The 16,190-nt window shown below is 58.9% G+C and overlaps 1 protein-coding gene across 2 annotated transcripts; it reads left to right on the plus strand.

Moving 5' to 3' along the window:
- Positions 1 to 353: 353 nt before the first annotated feature.
- Positions 354 to 15,759, plus strand: MRPS18A (mitochondrial ribosomal protein S18A). Of its 2 annotated transcripts, XM_056125972.1 has the most exons (6): positions 354 to 480; positions 7,809 to 7,840; positions 10,485 to 10,592; positions 13,271 to 13,394; positions 13,508 to 13,577; positions 15,553 to 15,759. In XM_056125972.1, exons 1-6 carry the CDS (start codon positions 369 to 371, stop codon positions 15,695 to 15,697), a joined length of 591 nt encoding a protein of 196 aa, XP_055981947.1. In that variant the 5' UTR covers positions 354 to 368; the 3' UTR covers positions 15,698 to 15,759. The 2 variants fall into 2 exon arrangements, with proteins under 2 accessions (XP_055981947.1, XP_055981948.1); XM_056125973.1 differs by lacking the exons at positions 354 to 480; positions 7,809 to 7,840 and adding an exon at positions 9,551 to 9,600 and having other exon boundaries at positions 15,553 to 15,755.
- Positions 15,760 to 16,190: the final 431 nt, after the last annotated feature.

Consider the following 16,190-nt stretch of genomic DNA (forward strand, 5'->3'; position numbering starts at 1 on the left):
GTGACGTAGGAATTCATTCCAGATCTGCTGGCCACCTGATGCTTCTCCCATCCAGGCTAGGCCTAGGCACAAGAAACAGAAAATCCACAGGGGATTCGCAGAGAAGAGAGAGCTTCACGAAGACCACAGTGTGGAGGTGATTTTAACCAGGAAGCCTCGGAGACTTGGAGGACTGACAGCTCGGCCGCTCCCCCAGCGAAGCCCAGAGGATGCTGCGCGGTCCTGATGGAGAGGCTCCTCGGCGAGGCTCCCAGCGCGACGGGAGAGGGGAGCAGGGGGCGGAGCTTCGGTTCCCCGCGCGCCACTGCGGCTGCGCGCGCGCCGCTCCGGAAGCGGAAGTGCTTAAGAGGTCGGCGTGGGCTTCCAAGATGGCGGCGCTCACTAGGTTGATGTCTGGCTGTGGACGCTGGCTCCGGGGGCTGGTGGTCGGCCCGGCCACGACCAGCTGGGCCCGGCCGCCGGCCCGCGGGTTCCGGGAAGGTGAGTGGGAGCCGAGCGGCGGCGGCTGCGCCCTCTGGCTGCTGAGAGCGTCCGAGACGCCGGCGCTCCGGCCGGGCACGGACGCCTCTCCCGGGGCCAGGGCCGGGCATCCTTTCCTCCCAGCTCTCCAGAGGGTCCCCACGGGCTGGGGCGGGGTCGGGGGGGGGGGGGGGAGAAATCATCTGTTGAGCCAGCAGGGCCGGAAGAGAGACCCACCCTGACGTGGGGAAGTTTTCTGCCAAGAAACGCTCTGAACCAACCTCCACCTCCTCACTTAAAGAATCCTTAGGGAGGGTCTTTGTTGGCTCAACCCCCGGCCACACACGCCCTGGGCCCACCCCCACCCAGGGCCCTCCTGGCACTGTAGCTCTGTCCTCCCGTTGTTCCTCGATTTGCTCCAGCGGGCTCAGTAACGTCTCCATTGTGAGACTTGTTGTTACTGTGCTGTTACTGTGAGATTTCTTGTTACTATGTTGTTACTGTAAGATTTGTTGTTACTTTGTTTGGCATATCGAAGACACTACAGGGAGCTTGCCAGGCTGTGCCCTGCGGGCGACGTAGCTTGCCGGGCTCTCCGAGAGGGGTGGAGGAATCGAACCTGGGCCAACCGGGTAGCTGCGTGCAAGGCAAACGCCTACTTCTGTGCTGTCGCTCCAGCCCAGGGCCCTCCTATTCCCTGAAATCTAAAAATGCTTTGATCTGACGTGGCTGGTTCCCCCACCCCCCACCCCGTCCCTGGGAAAGAGAGAGCTAAACCTTGGCAGCCCCCAGGTGGTTCCTCTGCTTTGCATTCCTTTTAAATCGGGAAACCCGGGGCGGCATTCAAACATTTAACAGTTAGCCGAAGGCGGCGAGGGGGGGGGGGGGGGCGCTGGACTTAAGGCGGCCAAGGAAATTAAGGTCTCAGCAAAGCGAAGATGCAGCTTCATGTCTGAGAAATTCAGTTGGAGTGATGTATATATGCTCATGGGTTAAAGCAGGTTATTCACCTGATAAAGTACAGGGAACTTTTATTACCAGAAATTGTAAATCCAGGGGCAAGTTTCCATCAGGGGCCCATGTCTTGACTCATCCTGTAGAAAAGAACGGAATCTGGGTGAGAGGGAGGACGGAGACTTCTTTGTGTGCAGCTGGAAGTGGGAACGAATGTGTGGAATGCAGAAGTGGTTTGGATTTGCATGGTTTTGTTGTTAAGATTTGGGTGTAATATTGACTGACAGTGAGGAATACCTTAAGCAATCATTGTTGTCAGAGGGAGAGAAAAGGTCCAAATAGAAGAGCTAAATGAAGAAGGTCCTGGAGGGTGGGGAGAGGTACCCAGAGTCTCACACAGGCCAGGCAAATGCTGCTTTAAGCCTCATCCCCAGCCCAAGAGCTCCCTCTTTACACCTTCAAACAGCACTTAGAGGGATAGGGGCCAGAGACTTAGTACAGAGGTTAAGGCACTTAGCCTGACAGGAGCCTACTTTATCCCAGCACCCCATGTAGTCCCAAGTACTCTCAGGGGGTGGTGGTCCTGAGCACAGCTGGGTGTGTTTCAGCCTCCACCAAAATAAAATAAATGGCAGGAAAGGAACCCAGTTTGGGGAAATCAAAGAGTCTGCAAAGAAACAGAAAGTGCAGCTATATTATATATATATGTAAAGGTAAAGGCCCTCCCGTTGTTCATCGATTTGCTCGAGAGGGCCCAGTAACGTCTCCACTGGAGACTTTGTTGTTACTGTGCTTGGCATATCGAATACGTCATGGGGAGCTTGCCAGGCTCTGCCGTGCAGGCGAGATACTCTCTGTGGCTTGCCGGGCTCTCCGAGAGGGGCGGAGGAATCGAACTCGGGTCTGCCATGTTGGCTGCGTGCAAGGCAAACGCCCTACCGCTGTGCTATCGCTTTTTTTTTAAAGAGTTTAGCCATGAAGAAAAGATAGAACATTTGTTAGAACAACAAAATGCAGCAACTGTCTGGTCAATGTTAGATAAACTAATTTGTTAAGAACCAAAGGCACCAGAGAGATAGTACAGACATTAAGATACTTGCATTGTACATGACTGACCCCACTTTGAATCCCCGGCATCACCAGGTGTAGGGGGTGGGAGGGGGATGTCCAGTGAGATCGTGCTGATGATCATGATTTAGAGAAGGGTCACATCTGTTCTGCCACTGCAAAAGAAGCTCTTGCCCATAATATTTTTAGGGGTTCTACCAGATGTCTGACACAAATAGCTGGATTTACATCTCTTGGTTTTGTTTGCTTGTTTGGGGGCCACATCCGGTGGTGCTCAGGGCTTATTCCCGGTTCTGCACTTGGGATCACCCTGCTGTGAAGTTTGATAAGAAAGAGAAAACATGGAGGGACAAAGAGAGCTCAGGTTGCTGGTGTGCAGGAGGCCAGGGATGGATCCCTGGCACCACATAGTCCTCTGAGCACAACTGGGATCAGTGGCCCAAATCACCCGCCACCCTTCTACCCCAAAAAAGAGGGACACACACAAAGCAAAAAAAAAAAAAAAAAAGAGTATGATGGTGCCAGGAGATACTACAGTAAGGCATTGCCTTGCATAAGATTGACCCGGTTTGAATCCCTGGCCCCACACTTGGTCCCTGCCCATCACTTCCGGAAGTGATCCCGGAAAGCAGAGGCAGAAGTAAGCCCTGAAAACCCTAAAAAGTAAATGGAGGGCCCAGAGAGATAGTCCAGGTAGTACAGATACATGCATTTGCCTTGCACGTGGCTGAGCCTGGTTTGATCCCAAAGACATGTGGCTCCAGACCACCACCCTACCCCCCAAATAAAATATTTTGATGGAAGAAGACAAAAGTCAAAAATGTGGATTCCTAAGTATCTGCTACCAGCACAACACTGAATTGTCCATGTCCGTGTATCCATCTTCTCACTAATCCTTAAAGGTGGGTGTTACACTTGCCCGGCTGAGGAGATGTGGCCTGGTGGTTTGGAAGCTGCCTGGCATCACACAGCAGGAAGTAGGGCCTCACTCTGCTTCCTGCCTGCCCAATCCCGTGCCAGATTGAGCAGATTTTGCGCTCAACACCCCCATTCCCTCCCTTTTTCTTAGAGCCCTCGGGAAGGAAATGTATTTGAAACGAGAGAAATAAACACACGTGATTGTGTGAATTAACAGTAATAAGCTGTCAGACATGTGGAGTGATTGTGTGCTTAAATGAGTGAGGCTAAGGGGAACTCCTCACCCCTCTCCTCCAGTTGGCCTGCAGGGGCTTCCTGGAGGGCCCCACCTTCCAGAGAGCCTGGCAAGATGGGCACCAAACAGAGCTCTGGGAGGGAGGGCAGTGGTTGCGTTTGAAGCCCAAAAGAATCAGAAGACAGCCCAGAGTAATCTGGTGGCGACAGGAAGAGGTTTTTGTGCAGCTACGAGACTCCTCGGACTGCAGCATGAACGTGTGGTGAAAACGGGAGGTGGTAGGAGAATCTGAAGCCTTCGGTGGTAGAATGAAAGAGATGGAGAAGCGGGTGGAGCCGGAGCCAGGAAGGAGTTTGAGAAGGGCGGCACACACCTCTCCCTGGCCCCACGTGAGACTGTTGATTTGCCCTTGAACCATCAGGCCCTTCTTCCGCCCTTCCCTGCAGGCGTTGCTGGGGGCTTGGTTTCTGTGGCTCCTTTCCAAGGACTTTGGTTCCAGGGCACCTCCCGCAGCCACCGCACCCTCCCTCTTTCGTCTTCCTCCTGGACGAACAGTTGGGGCTTTATTCCACCACTGCTGTGCGCCGTGTCTGTTTCTGTGGTCTGCGAGGCCCGTGAGGTTCGCTATCATCTCGCCGCAGCGCTGTTTGTGATGACAGTTACGGGTCAGTTGGACTTGGCCTGCGTCCTAGGCGAGGATTTACTGAAGCACTCAAAGGACCTCTTTACGAGGCTTGGACTTTTATGACGGTGGTGTTCCCAGGCTTTGCTGTAGTTCCCTTTCTCCCGGAGTCCTCGTCTTCCTGGCCCGTGCAAGGCGCCACAGTAAGAGGAGTCGGGCCGCGCCTGCCTCCGGGGCCCCAGCACGGTCCCAGAGTGAGACACACTGCTCTTGAACCCATTTAGCCTCTTAATCCTAGTTTAGAGGGTGATTCCACCTCTTTCTAAGCAAGTTTTCCGGTCCATGGTTCCGGCGTCTCTTTACACACACACACCACTTCTCCTGGATGGTGAGGCAGCCAGGAACACACACACACACACCATGGTTCCGGCGTCTCTTTACACACACACACACACACACACACACACACACACACACACACACACCACCACTTCTCCTGAATGGCGAGGCAGCCAGGAATGAAATGGAGCCCCAGGTCTGTTTGGTTTTTGCATGCACACTGGAAATCAATACCGTGTTGATTCCTATCTCCTGTTTTCAGAGACTGAAGCTCAGGGCAGCCCTCCTCAGCCCCTCTGCCCCTGCTCGGGCCACCCCACCCTGGTCAGCCTCCAGCCCCTGTGAGCTCTCAGGTTATTCCTTCTTAGTTTGACAAATCATCCCTTGCCGATAAGCATCTGCCTATTGTTTTACCCACTGGCTTGTAGTAAGATGATTCACTGGCTAAGGAGCCTCCGAGTTTGCCACCAGCTTTGATCTCCTTTCCAGGGGCCGGCGGGATGACTTCAGGGCTTGGGTCTTTGCCGGGAGTGATGTGTGTTTTGTTAGACTTGTTTACCTCATGGTCAGGGGCCCAAGTGTCTCCACCAAGCTGGGCAGCCACATGTTTATCCGTTTTGTGGTTCCAGGCATTGTTCTGGGGATTGCTGGGAGGCATGTAGCCCTCCTTTTATTTCCTCTAGGGATTCTTCAAAACATTTCCCCCTTGGGGTTGGGGAGATAGCAGGAGCCCTGGCTTCAGTCTCAGTCAACCCCCTGGTGTATCCCACACACACACACACACACACACACACACACACTCACACCAGCACACCAGGAGCGACCCCTGAGCACTGTCATATGACCCAAAGCCAAAAAGGGCAAGGGGAAAAAAAACCCACACTTCCCCCCCCACACACACACACACACCTGTTGTTGCTCAGGTTTGGCCACCCTCCCCCCTCGCCCTCATTGGTTTCTGTACATTTGCAGCATCTCTGCGGATTCCAGAAGCCCCGCTGGGCTGGGCCCGGGTTCCCCTGCTCAGGCCAGTGCTGGCCTCCAGACTCAGCACCAGGTCGCGTCTCACCCACATCCCGTTTGGGCTGGTCTCTGTTCGGAACAAGTAGATCCGTGTGTGGGGTGACGCAGTTTCTTTTACAGGGAGCAACCCTCGTCTGCCTCAGAATTGATCAGGGACTGCAGTGTTCTCTGGAGAAAGCCTCCGGGCCTTTCTGGCCTTTGTGGCTCCTTTGTGTGTCCGGGGTTGGACCGGGTCAGGCGCTCAGGTTGGTTGGAGTAATGAGGCTTTATGAATGGCCTTGCCCAGAAAACAAACGGGGAACCCGTCCAGCAGTCTGGGTCCAATTAGGTGTCGGTCACAAAGCTCAGTGAACACAGATGCTGCGTTGGGCCTCTGGCTGGGTTCGAATCGCCTCACATTTTTTCCCCTCTTCTTCTCCTTCCCTCTTCATTGTTTGCTTTTTAGTACCAAAAGCAGTGTCTGTTTCTTCTAGACTTTAATACCGACCAATAGCAGTGCAGAAGAGATGACAGTCCCCAGGGTGCACCATCATACCATTTAGGGTCGAGCCCCTCCAGTCTGCTTGCCTGGCGGCCGTGGTGCTGGGCAGCTGTCTCCGTGAGGTCTGGGGCCCCTGCTGGGTTGCCACAGGAGAACCCGAGGCTCTTCCTGATCTGTGCCTCTGCTTTCTAGGGCTGGCGACTGAGGCACACGGAATAGTGGTGGCCAAGCTGGTACAATACAGTGTCCGTATTTTGGGGGTTTTCATTTTTGTTTCGGGTTTTTTGCTTTTAGTTTTTTGGTTTTTGGGGTCACACTTGGAGATGCTCAGGGGTTACTCCTGGCTCTGCACTCCAGAATGACGCCTGGCGGTGCTCAGGGAACCATATGGGATGCTGGGGATAGAACCCAGGTGGCTGCATGCAAAGCAAACGTCCGACCCGCTGTACTGTTGCTCTGGCCCCAGTGTCGGTATTGTGGAAGTCAGTTTTTCTCCTGCTTGTGAGCCTGAATTTTCTGTTGTGCTAATTAGCTGTCCCAAGAGGACTATGAGAAGTTTGTTCCCCAAAATTCCATCTAGCGTTTCTTGAGCATCTGCTGGGTGCCAGCTCTAGGCTTTCAGTTATGGTTTCTCTCAAAGAAATGAAGAACGGGCCGGAGTACTAGTAGAGTGGATTGGGTGTTTGCCTTGCATGCAGCTGACCTGGGTTCGATATCCCATATGGTCCCCAAGTTCTCCAGGAGTGATCCCTGAGCACTGCCAGGTGTGATCCAAAACCCTAAACCAAAACACAGACTTCTACCAGCTTGTGCTAATTTGATTTGCCAACTGGACTGTCCCCTTGGGTGCACTGTGGTGTGGCGTGTGGCAGGAGCTGTCACTGCAGCCAGAGTGGTGAGAGGAAATTGGTGCAGCCTGGGGCCTGGGGAGCCTCTTCACTGGCTCTCAGGCTCTGCTCGCCTCCCTGACCTGCTTAGACAGAGCGGGGCATGGGGCGAAGCCTCAGTTTGGGGGTCAGCACTGTCCTTGAAGCCTGGCCTGCACCCGGGGCCAATGGACCCCTCCCCCCCCCGGCCCCCTCCTATGTGGCAGACAGGGGCACTGTCCATGCCCCGTGCTCCAGAGCAGTGTCTGTCCACTGCACTCTGCAGGGACCTGGAGTATGCTTGGTCCTTCCCGTGGGGGCTAGCCACTCCTGCCACACCCCCAGCATCCCCCCCCCACACACACACCCAGCATACGCTCACACATATACAGGTACATGCATACACACATGTACACACACAGACCCAACATACACACACCAAACATACACTCACATACGTTCACATACAAACCCAGCATATACTCACATCCCTATGTACACACACATCCACATGTACACACATACAAACCCAACATACACTCACACATCACACATATATGTATCCCCAACGTAGATACTCACGCACACAAAACCTAACACATACGCACGCACGCGTGGCCACTTCCCTGGGGCAGAACCAAGATGAATGAGGCACAGAGCGTGGGAAAACTGACCCCTGTGGGGAGGGGGGGATCTTGCATGGACATCCGAGCGCACGTTGTCATCCCCATCCCCAGCCTTCGCCCTGAGAGGGGGTCCCTGCCTGCTGCGTCCAGGTGGGGCTGTCAGAGAGCAGACCTGTTAAATGGCTGGCCTAATGCCCCCCCGCCTTTGTCTCTGCAGTGGTGGAGCACCAGGAGGGGAAGACGACTATTGTGAGTATCACCTCCCGAACGCTCGGAGCCGCTGCCTGCTGCGGGGGGTGGGGTTAGCCCCCCCCTTCCCCTTTGCTGTGCTCACGCACTGCCTGGCAGTTAATCAGGAACAGTCGCAGGCCTGGGCCGAGGCACAGAGCAGCCTCTTTCATGGCAGGGTCTCAGAGGCCTTTGCTGATAGTGTCTTTGGCAGGTGATACACCCATCTCCCAAAGGGGAAACTAAGGCAGTGGGCGAGAGAGCCAGAGGAAGCTGAGCCAGGCCGGCCTGAGCCTGGCTGCTGACGGGAGGTGACTCTCGGGGCCTGTGGCGCCACAGAGAGCACTTAGCCCTGAGTGTGTGGCCCAGAGCCCCGGGACCCCTCTCCACCTCCCCGCCTCCCCCTGGCTCAGGAGTCATGGGGCCCAGCTTATCCCATAATCCCTGCACAGCCGTGCTTTCCCAGGGCTTTTGGAGCCTCCAAGAAATCCTTGAGCCCCCTCTGCCGGGCTCCCAGGGGCCGCTTGGACTCCCCCCTTACCGGGGGCAGAGAAGGAGGCACTTAACCCTCTAGGGGCCCCCCGGCTAGGGCTGCCCTCAGGACAGGCCCCTCTTGGGGTCTCCCCCGGGGAACACTGCACGGTTTCCCAGCTCTGTCTCCGAACACTCCATTTTAGGGAGCTCCCCTCCTTTGGGGCCCTGTCTTGGTGCCCCCTTCCCCAGGGAGACAGCCTGCACTCTGTCCTGTATCTCTGCCTGGGCCGGGGAGTGAAGGGTGCTCTGTGGGTTTGCATGCTCGAGAATGAAAGGGGACACAGGGGGGTGATTAAGCCGTAAGCTCCCCACCCCCCTCCTGGCATAGGTCGGCAGCTGCCGGGGGTTCTCAGCAGCTCCCTTCCTCTCCCCCAGCCCAGCCCAGCGCCCCTCCTTGGCCTCCCGCACCCCCACCTCCGTTCCACCCCCAGATGCACTGTGGCGGTTTTGCCCATCACAGCACCCGCACAGCCAAGTGTGGCTCCCAGCCCCCTTCTCCTTTGCCTGCTCCCCTGCTCCCCCGCTTCTCTCGTAGACCCTCCCAGACCTGTCCCCACCTCATCACATTCCTGGGCCTCAGTCAGTGACGAAGTCCACCCCCCATCCTTGCTTTATTGTGCTCGTCACAGGACACAGCTGTGCATGGGGGATTGGAAAGGTGACATCCAGATTAGAGAAGCAAAAGGGAAGATGGGAAGCGCCCTCCTGGGCATTGTAGTTTGGTTGGGGGTTTCGTTTGTTTGCTTGTTTTTGCTTTTTTGTGTTACACACGGTGATGCTCAGGGGTTCCTCTTGGCTCTGCACTCAGGAATTACTCCTGGTGGTGCTCAGGGGACCATATAAGATGCTGGGGATTGAACCCAGTTGGCTGCGTGCAAGGCAAACGCCCTCCGCCACACTGTACTATCGCTCTGGCCCCATTTTTTGTTTGGTATAAGTGTGTTTTCCATTGCTTGGGGGCCACACTCAGCTGTGCTCAAGCCTTAGTCCTGATGGTGTGCAGGGGCCCGTATGAGGTGCCAGGGACTGAACCCGGGTCAACCAAATGCAAGCCAAGAGAGCCATAACCCCTGTATTACCTCTGGTCCCTTCTGGGTTTGGTTTTTGTTTTTAATTTTCTAGGTACTTGGGTTATATCCGGCAATACTCAGGGGTTACTCCTCGCTCTGTACTCAGGAATTATTCCTGGCATGCTTGGAGGACCGTATGGGATGTCGGGGATCAAACCCAGGTCAGTCGCATGCAAGGTAAACCCCCTACTCACTGTGCTATCGCAGTGGTCCTGCCGCTTCTGGGTTTTTTGAGAGCGAGGAAAGGCAGGTGAGCACCCAGATAACTGCCTACAGAGGCCCAGCCAGGACATCATGTCCTCAGCACTCTGAGCAACAGGGGTGCACGCATTCTTGGTGGGGGCCATCCTGTGCTCTGGTCATCAGCACCCTGTTCTCAGTTGTGACCATCAAAAGCGTCATGGACAGAGGCTGGAGAGATAGCACAGCGGGTAGGCGCTTCCCTTGCACTTGGCTGGTCTAAGTTCACTCCTGCATTCAGCACTTTCCTGGAGGGCCTGCAAATGAGGCTTCCTTGGGATGCTCCATCTCTATGCAGTGTGACACTACCCTGTGCATTTTGTCGTTGTTGTTGTTTGTTTTTTGGTTTGGGAGCCATACCACGCAGTGTTCTGGGCTTACTCCTGGCTCTGCACTAAGGCATTACTCCTGGCATCCTCAGGGGACCATCTGGGATGCCAGGAATCGAACCTAGGTCACCTATGTGCCAGGCAAAAGCCCTCCCTGTCCTGTGAAGTCATTGCTCCTTCCCAGTGGGTGGGGAGGAGGCCTGATGTCCTGCTGATGTCCTGGCGTTTGCTGAGAAGGAAAGGTAGCATCCCACTGATGGAGCAAACCCTCTCTCTCGCCACCAGCATGAGGTCCTGTTTCCTCTGCAGGCCACCCAACCCCATCTCCATCCTCCCTACCCCCCGCCCAAGGCCTGACAGAGGGCAGCATTAGCAGCCCGACCAGGCCCCCGAGGGCACCTTCACTGGCATCCCCACTGTTTTAGCGGGGAGGTATGCGCAAGGATTGGGTCTGCATAGCCTTTGCCCTTCCTCACTCTCTCTCTGCTCTAGATCGAAGGCCGGATCACGGAGACTCCCCGGGAAACCCCCAACCCCCCTAACCCCTCTGGTCAGTGCCCCATCTGCCGGTGGAACCTGAAACACAAATACACCTACGAGGTGAGTTATGTGATAGGGTGCAGTTGGGCTCCATGCCATCAGCTCTGGGGGTCACTGAGATGGGGCATGTTCACCCCCAGTCTCCCATCCCACACTGCGTGCAGGACTGTGCGGGCGCCCCTCAGAATGCTGCCCAGGGCCGCTCCAGGCACTCATCCTGCTGGCTTGGGCTGGGCAGCCCCTGTGGGATTTGAGCCTCCCCTGGTGACTGGGACCAAGGCGGTCCGCAGCTTCCCTCCTGTCCAGCTGCCTGGGGGGGTTAGGCTGGGGCTCAGCACGCCTCCGGCTCTGATGACGAGGGGTATTTGAGGCCCTCTGGGAGCTGGGGTGGCCACTGTCCTTAGTGGGGTTACAGGGCCCCTGTGTTAGCTCTCTGCCAGAGGAGGGGGTGAATCCTGACTAGATAGCAATGAGCTGCATAGGCCCCCTGCATAGAACCCGCGTCCCATGCCCCACACCACGGCAGAAATATTCACGCACATCCCAGAGTGGGGGAGGGGAGCGCGTAAGGCACTTGCCTTGAGTGAGCCCCAGTGTGTTGCCTGGCACTGCACAGCGGTTTTTCCCCAGCTTCGCCAGGGGTCACTCGGGTCAGGGACAAGCCCTCAGCCCTGCCGCCTGTGACCCCCTCCAGAGCAGGAGAGTGGCTCAGAGGGAGAGACATGCCCTCGGCCCCATCCCGGGCACACCCAGAGGAAGAGAGCAGACGGGTTTGGATTCATGGTGTCCCTGTGAGAGGTGCTTCTGTCAGCCTCATTTTCTCCCCGAGACCATTCAAGGCACGGGGAAGTGTGTGGCCATGTGATCCGAACTCTGCGCGTTCATGACCCTGACGAAGATGCCTCCCCAGGAATGGGGAGCGCCCGCGGGAAGGGACACAGCGCCGGCCCTGGGGAGAAATCCTGCTTATTCTACAGGATTCCATGGGTGACATTGCGCACCTTGGATTTAGGCTTCCGGGGATCCAGACTCCGGGCCATGTGACCTGCAGGCCACCTCTGTGTGCCTGGGTGGGATAAGATGACTAAGGCAGAGATCTGGTCAGCCGGTCAGCGAGGACAGGCCATGTGCCCATGGGATGTGGACACAGAGACCCAGCTCAGCGCCCGGGCTGGGAGCCCTGGGTTCCGGCCCCCCAGCGGGGGCTGTTCTCTGGCCTTCCCGGTCCTTCTGCTGATGGCAGGATGGTGCCGTGGAAGCTTGCCCCGGGCCAGCGTTCCCGCGCTGGGGACATGGGAGTGAGTGGGGGTGGGGCGTGTGTGGAGAGGCGAACCCCAGGTTTCCCAGGCCGCCCTGGGCAGGCACGCCTTGACCAGCCACTTCCAGGAACTGGATTGGGCCCTGTTTATCCAGCCAAAGAAACCCAATCCCCTCCGAGGGGGGAGGCGAGGGGGAGGCGAGAGGCGTTTCCCTGCCCGCCCTCGCTCAGGACACGGCTCTCCTGAGCCCCACAAAGCCTTCGGCTTGCTTGGCAGCCAACGAGGCCCGCGGCGGGGGCAGGGCTGGGGCCCCTGAGCCGGGTTTATTAGCCCTGGATAATCCCATCCAAGTTCTTTTCATCAGATTCTGGAGATTACAGGGATGGGAATTGGGGGCTTGGGTCCCTCGGGAGCTGTTCGGTGATTAAAACAAATCTGCGGTTCTGTAGCACGGCGCCCGCCAGGGCAGCAGATCGGTTAGTGGAACATGACTGCTCCGACTGGCGTGTCGGGCCCTCGGGGCTGGGCGGGTGGGGCTGGCGGTCTGGTTTAACCCCCTCATCGGCCCTCCTGGGGTGGTCTCACATCTGTCCTCGGCTCACACAGAGCCCCGTCCTGAGGGCCCTTCCTGAGAGGCCGGAGATGCCTCCTGCCTCTGGTCACTGCAGCTTTGAGGGTGCAGAGGTTAACCTTGCAGCCCTGCACCCCCTCGGCCGGGAGCCCCGGGGCCCTGCAGCAACAGAGGCCGAAACCAGAGGGGCTGATGACCTGCAGGTCATCAGACCTGCGCCGTGTAGACACAGGATGGGGAACGGCCCGGGGTACCCCTGACCTCACCCAAGGAAGGGAAGGCTTAGGTTCCGGAAGAGACACTGCCAAACAGATGCACGAAAGTGTGTGGGCACTGGAGGTGGGGGCACTCCACGCTTCTCGGGGGACCTGACGGGGTGCCAGTGTCTCACGTGTGCAGGCCCCCAGGTCCATCCTGCACTGCATGGTGGCCTCCACCACCCCAACTGTCCGGTGCAGCCCGCTTTTTTCTTACAAGTGCCTGTTCTCTAACCTGGTCATCTAAAGATGACCTCCCAGGGCCAGAGAGAGAGCACAGCGGGCAGGGCGCTTGCCTTGCCAGCAGCTGACCTGGGGTCTATCCCCGGTTTCCCATAAGGTCCCCGAGCACAGAGCCAGGAGTAAGCCCTGCGCATCACCAGGTGTGCCCCCCAGCCTAGAAAAAAAGATGACCTCCTGGAGCTCCTGGGGTTGGCGGTATGGTCAGGAAATCATACTGAGTTGGGATTTCTCTTCTGCTCGGATGGCAGCAATGGACGCTGGACAGTGGTCAGGGGGTCAGTTCCCTGTGGAGCGTTCACCAGCTCTTGGCAGGCCCCAGAGAACCACAGCCCAGCAGGCCCTCTGGCCCTGCCGCTGCCCCCAACACCCACCCAGGGGCCCCTGTTTCCTGTCTCTCGTTCCCATTAGGACGTTCTGCTGCTCAGCCAGTTCATCCGGCCCCACGGAGGGATGTTGCCCCGGAGCATCACGGGCCTGTGCCGCCAGGAGCACCGCAAAATCGAGGAGTGTGTGAAGATGGCCCACCGCGCGGGTAGGGGCGCTGCGCGGGGAGGGGCTCTCCGAGTTGTCCAGTTTGCCAGCCCCGCTTCCCCGCTGTCCCTGGCCACTGCCCCTCATGGCTCTGCCTCCCCCCCCCCCCCCCAGGTTTGCTGCCGAATCACAGGCCTCGACTCCCTGAAGGGTTCGTCCCAAAGAGCAAACCGCAGCTCAACCGGTAAGAGCCCAGCACTGCGGGGCGTGGCCTGTCCCCTCCCACCCTTCCCTTCACAGCTCCCCGAGTCCCTCCGCTGCCCGGGGGTCAGCAGCACCCAGGGAGGCTCTGGAGACAGGCAGGCTCAGGTGCTCCCCGGAAACAGCGCTGCAGGGGTGGCCTTGAGCTGCACGGCTCACCTGGCTGGCAGTGTGGTGCCAGCCTCCCCTCTGCAGAGCTCCTGGCCCTGTCACAGCCCTGTCCCCGCCCTGTCCGCCCCCTGCTGTGATAGCCCTGTCCCGTCCTGTCATGCCCTGTCACGGTCCTGCCCCTCCCCCCCCGCTGTGACACCCCTGTCCATGTCCCCACCCCCTCAGCCCTGTCCCCACCCTACCCCTGCTCTGTCACAGCCATGGACCCTGGGGACCCTCCTGCCCTGTCCCCCGCGCAGCCTGCCCTCCTTTCCCTGTCCATCGGCCCCTGGAGCTGCGGAGCCCTCAGGACAACCCCCTGCCGCCGACAACCCCTGAGCCCCGCTAGAGCACAGGTGTGAGTCCAGCCCTGGGTCTCCGCACTGGGGTGCCAGGGAGCCAGGCCACTCTGTCATCTGCCCGCCTCCTGGCCCCATGCCCACCTCCACCCGCCCCACCCCCCCCCCATTGCCAGCTGGGCCCTCTGCCAGCGCCCCGGGGGAGGGGCAGGACAGGTTAGCCTCTTCCTGTCCTCCGGAATGTGCGGTGTGGACCACTAGGGAGCTGAGCCCCCAGCCCCGCCCTAGCACAGGCAGGAGGCACCCTCGCTCAGAGCAGCAGCAGGCCTGAGGACACGATCCAGCCTGCCCCCGGGCCTTTGAAGCCGGGCCAGGCTCCCTGCCCTCCATCCGGTCCCCTCACGCGACACGGGATTGATGATGTGTGGGGGCAGGCCCCAGGCCCACCCTGCCCCCAGCCCTGCCTGCCGGAGAGGTAGGAAGGAGCCGTGGTTCTTCCTCGAGCTGGGACGTTTCCAGAGAAGGGCCTGGAGCCCGCCCGGGCCCCCCTGCCAGCTGGCTGCTCTGTGTGGCACGGGCACCGGGCCCAGGGCTAGCTGCAGGCCAGCAGTGCTCCTGAGCTCCTTGACTCCCGGGGTGCGCCCGGGCCCAGCTCCCCGCCCCCCTGCTGTGCGCTGCCTTCCGGGCAGTGTGTCCCTTTACCTGTCCCCTGCTGAGCGAGCGTCACCAGCCCCGGCCTGCGAGCAGGACCATGTGGCCAAGGCCAGGTCTCCGGCGCCTGCAGCTATCCATGGCCCTGCCCTCCTCTGTGCACAGGGCCATCAGCAGTAAGGGGTGTGTGTGTGTGTGTGTGTGTGTGTGTGTGTGTGTGTGTGTGTGTGTGTGTGTTTCACTTTTATATCAGGGTTTGTGGTGAACGTGATTGATTGGTTTCATTTGGAAAGCTGCTCTTGCAAGTGTCTCTGGAGGCCGCCGGGTTGACCCCCAACCCAGAGTGGAGCTGGGGAGGATCTGGCCGTTGCCAGGGCTGAGCTCTCAGGATGCAGGGTGGGCCTCTCTGGATGGGCTCCAGATTCCATTTCTGGACGGAGTGAACCCCAGTCCCAGCCGGCATGAGCCACTTTTCCGGGAACTAGCGGGGCCCGGGCCGTCCCTAGAAGAGGCCAGATCCTGGGCGGCAGCCATGTGTCTGCTCACCACCCCCCTTCCAGGACCCTTCCCAGGCCAGGAGAGCACCCGTGGGCCCTCACCCTTGGCTCCCATCGTGGGCTGGCTGAGGCGCAGGGGTCCTCCACCAGTTCCAGCTGCCCACCCCAGGGGAGCTTTGGGGGCCAGGGCGGCAGGGGGAGCTCCTCCCCAGCTCGCACGCACACAGCCCGGGACCCAGGAGCGCGTGCCTGGCCCCTACCACACACACTCGCAGGGGCCCGCCCGCCTGTCGCTCCCCCAGAGAGGCTGGGCACCCCGCCCAGGTTTGCCGCTTGGCCGCAGCATCACCTCCCTCCACAGGTACCTGACCCGTTGGTCCACCCGGTCCGTCAAGCCCATCTACAATAAAGGCCACCGCTGGAACAAGGTGCGCATGGCTGTGGGGTCTCCCCTCCTCAGAGACAACGTCTGCTACTCCCAGAGACCCCTGGTGTACTACCAGTGACCCGGCGCAGAGCCCTTCACCCTGCCGCATCCCTCGCGCCCCCAGTGTGACCCAGCTCCTCCGACACGGACAGCATGAGGGACCCTGTCTCCCGGGGCTCGCTGCTGTGCTCTTGTGATGGGCCGGAGACCAGCACTCGGTGCAGAGGACAGTCTTGCCCAGGCATGCCATAAACCAGCCTTCCGGACTTGCTGTGGGTGTGTGCTCGCCGCTGTGGGGTGGAGGTGGGGGGGAGGCTATGGGCTACTTCGGGCCGGTTCGCAGACTTCCTGCGCGGGTCCCCTGGATGCAACGGCAGCAAGTTCCCAGGCCCGTCAAGCAGCTCCTCCACGCCCAAGCGCCCCAGCCCTCTGCTGCCTCGTGCGTGCTGTTCCCCCCACTCAGCCTCTCGGAAGCATAGTCCAGAGGGAACCTAATTCCCTGAGCTTTATGGGAATCCTGTTTGGACTCGACACGAGAGATCCCCAGGCTGCTGCCCCGCCCCCCACACACA

This window comes from Sorex fumeus, unplaced genomic scaffold, assembly GCF_029834395.1.
Source record: "Sorex fumeus unplaced genomic scaffold, SorFum_2.1 ptg000061l, whole genome shotgun sequence".
NCBI lineage: Eukaryota > Metazoa > Chordata > Mammalia > Eulipotyphla > Soricidae > Sorex > Sorex fumeus.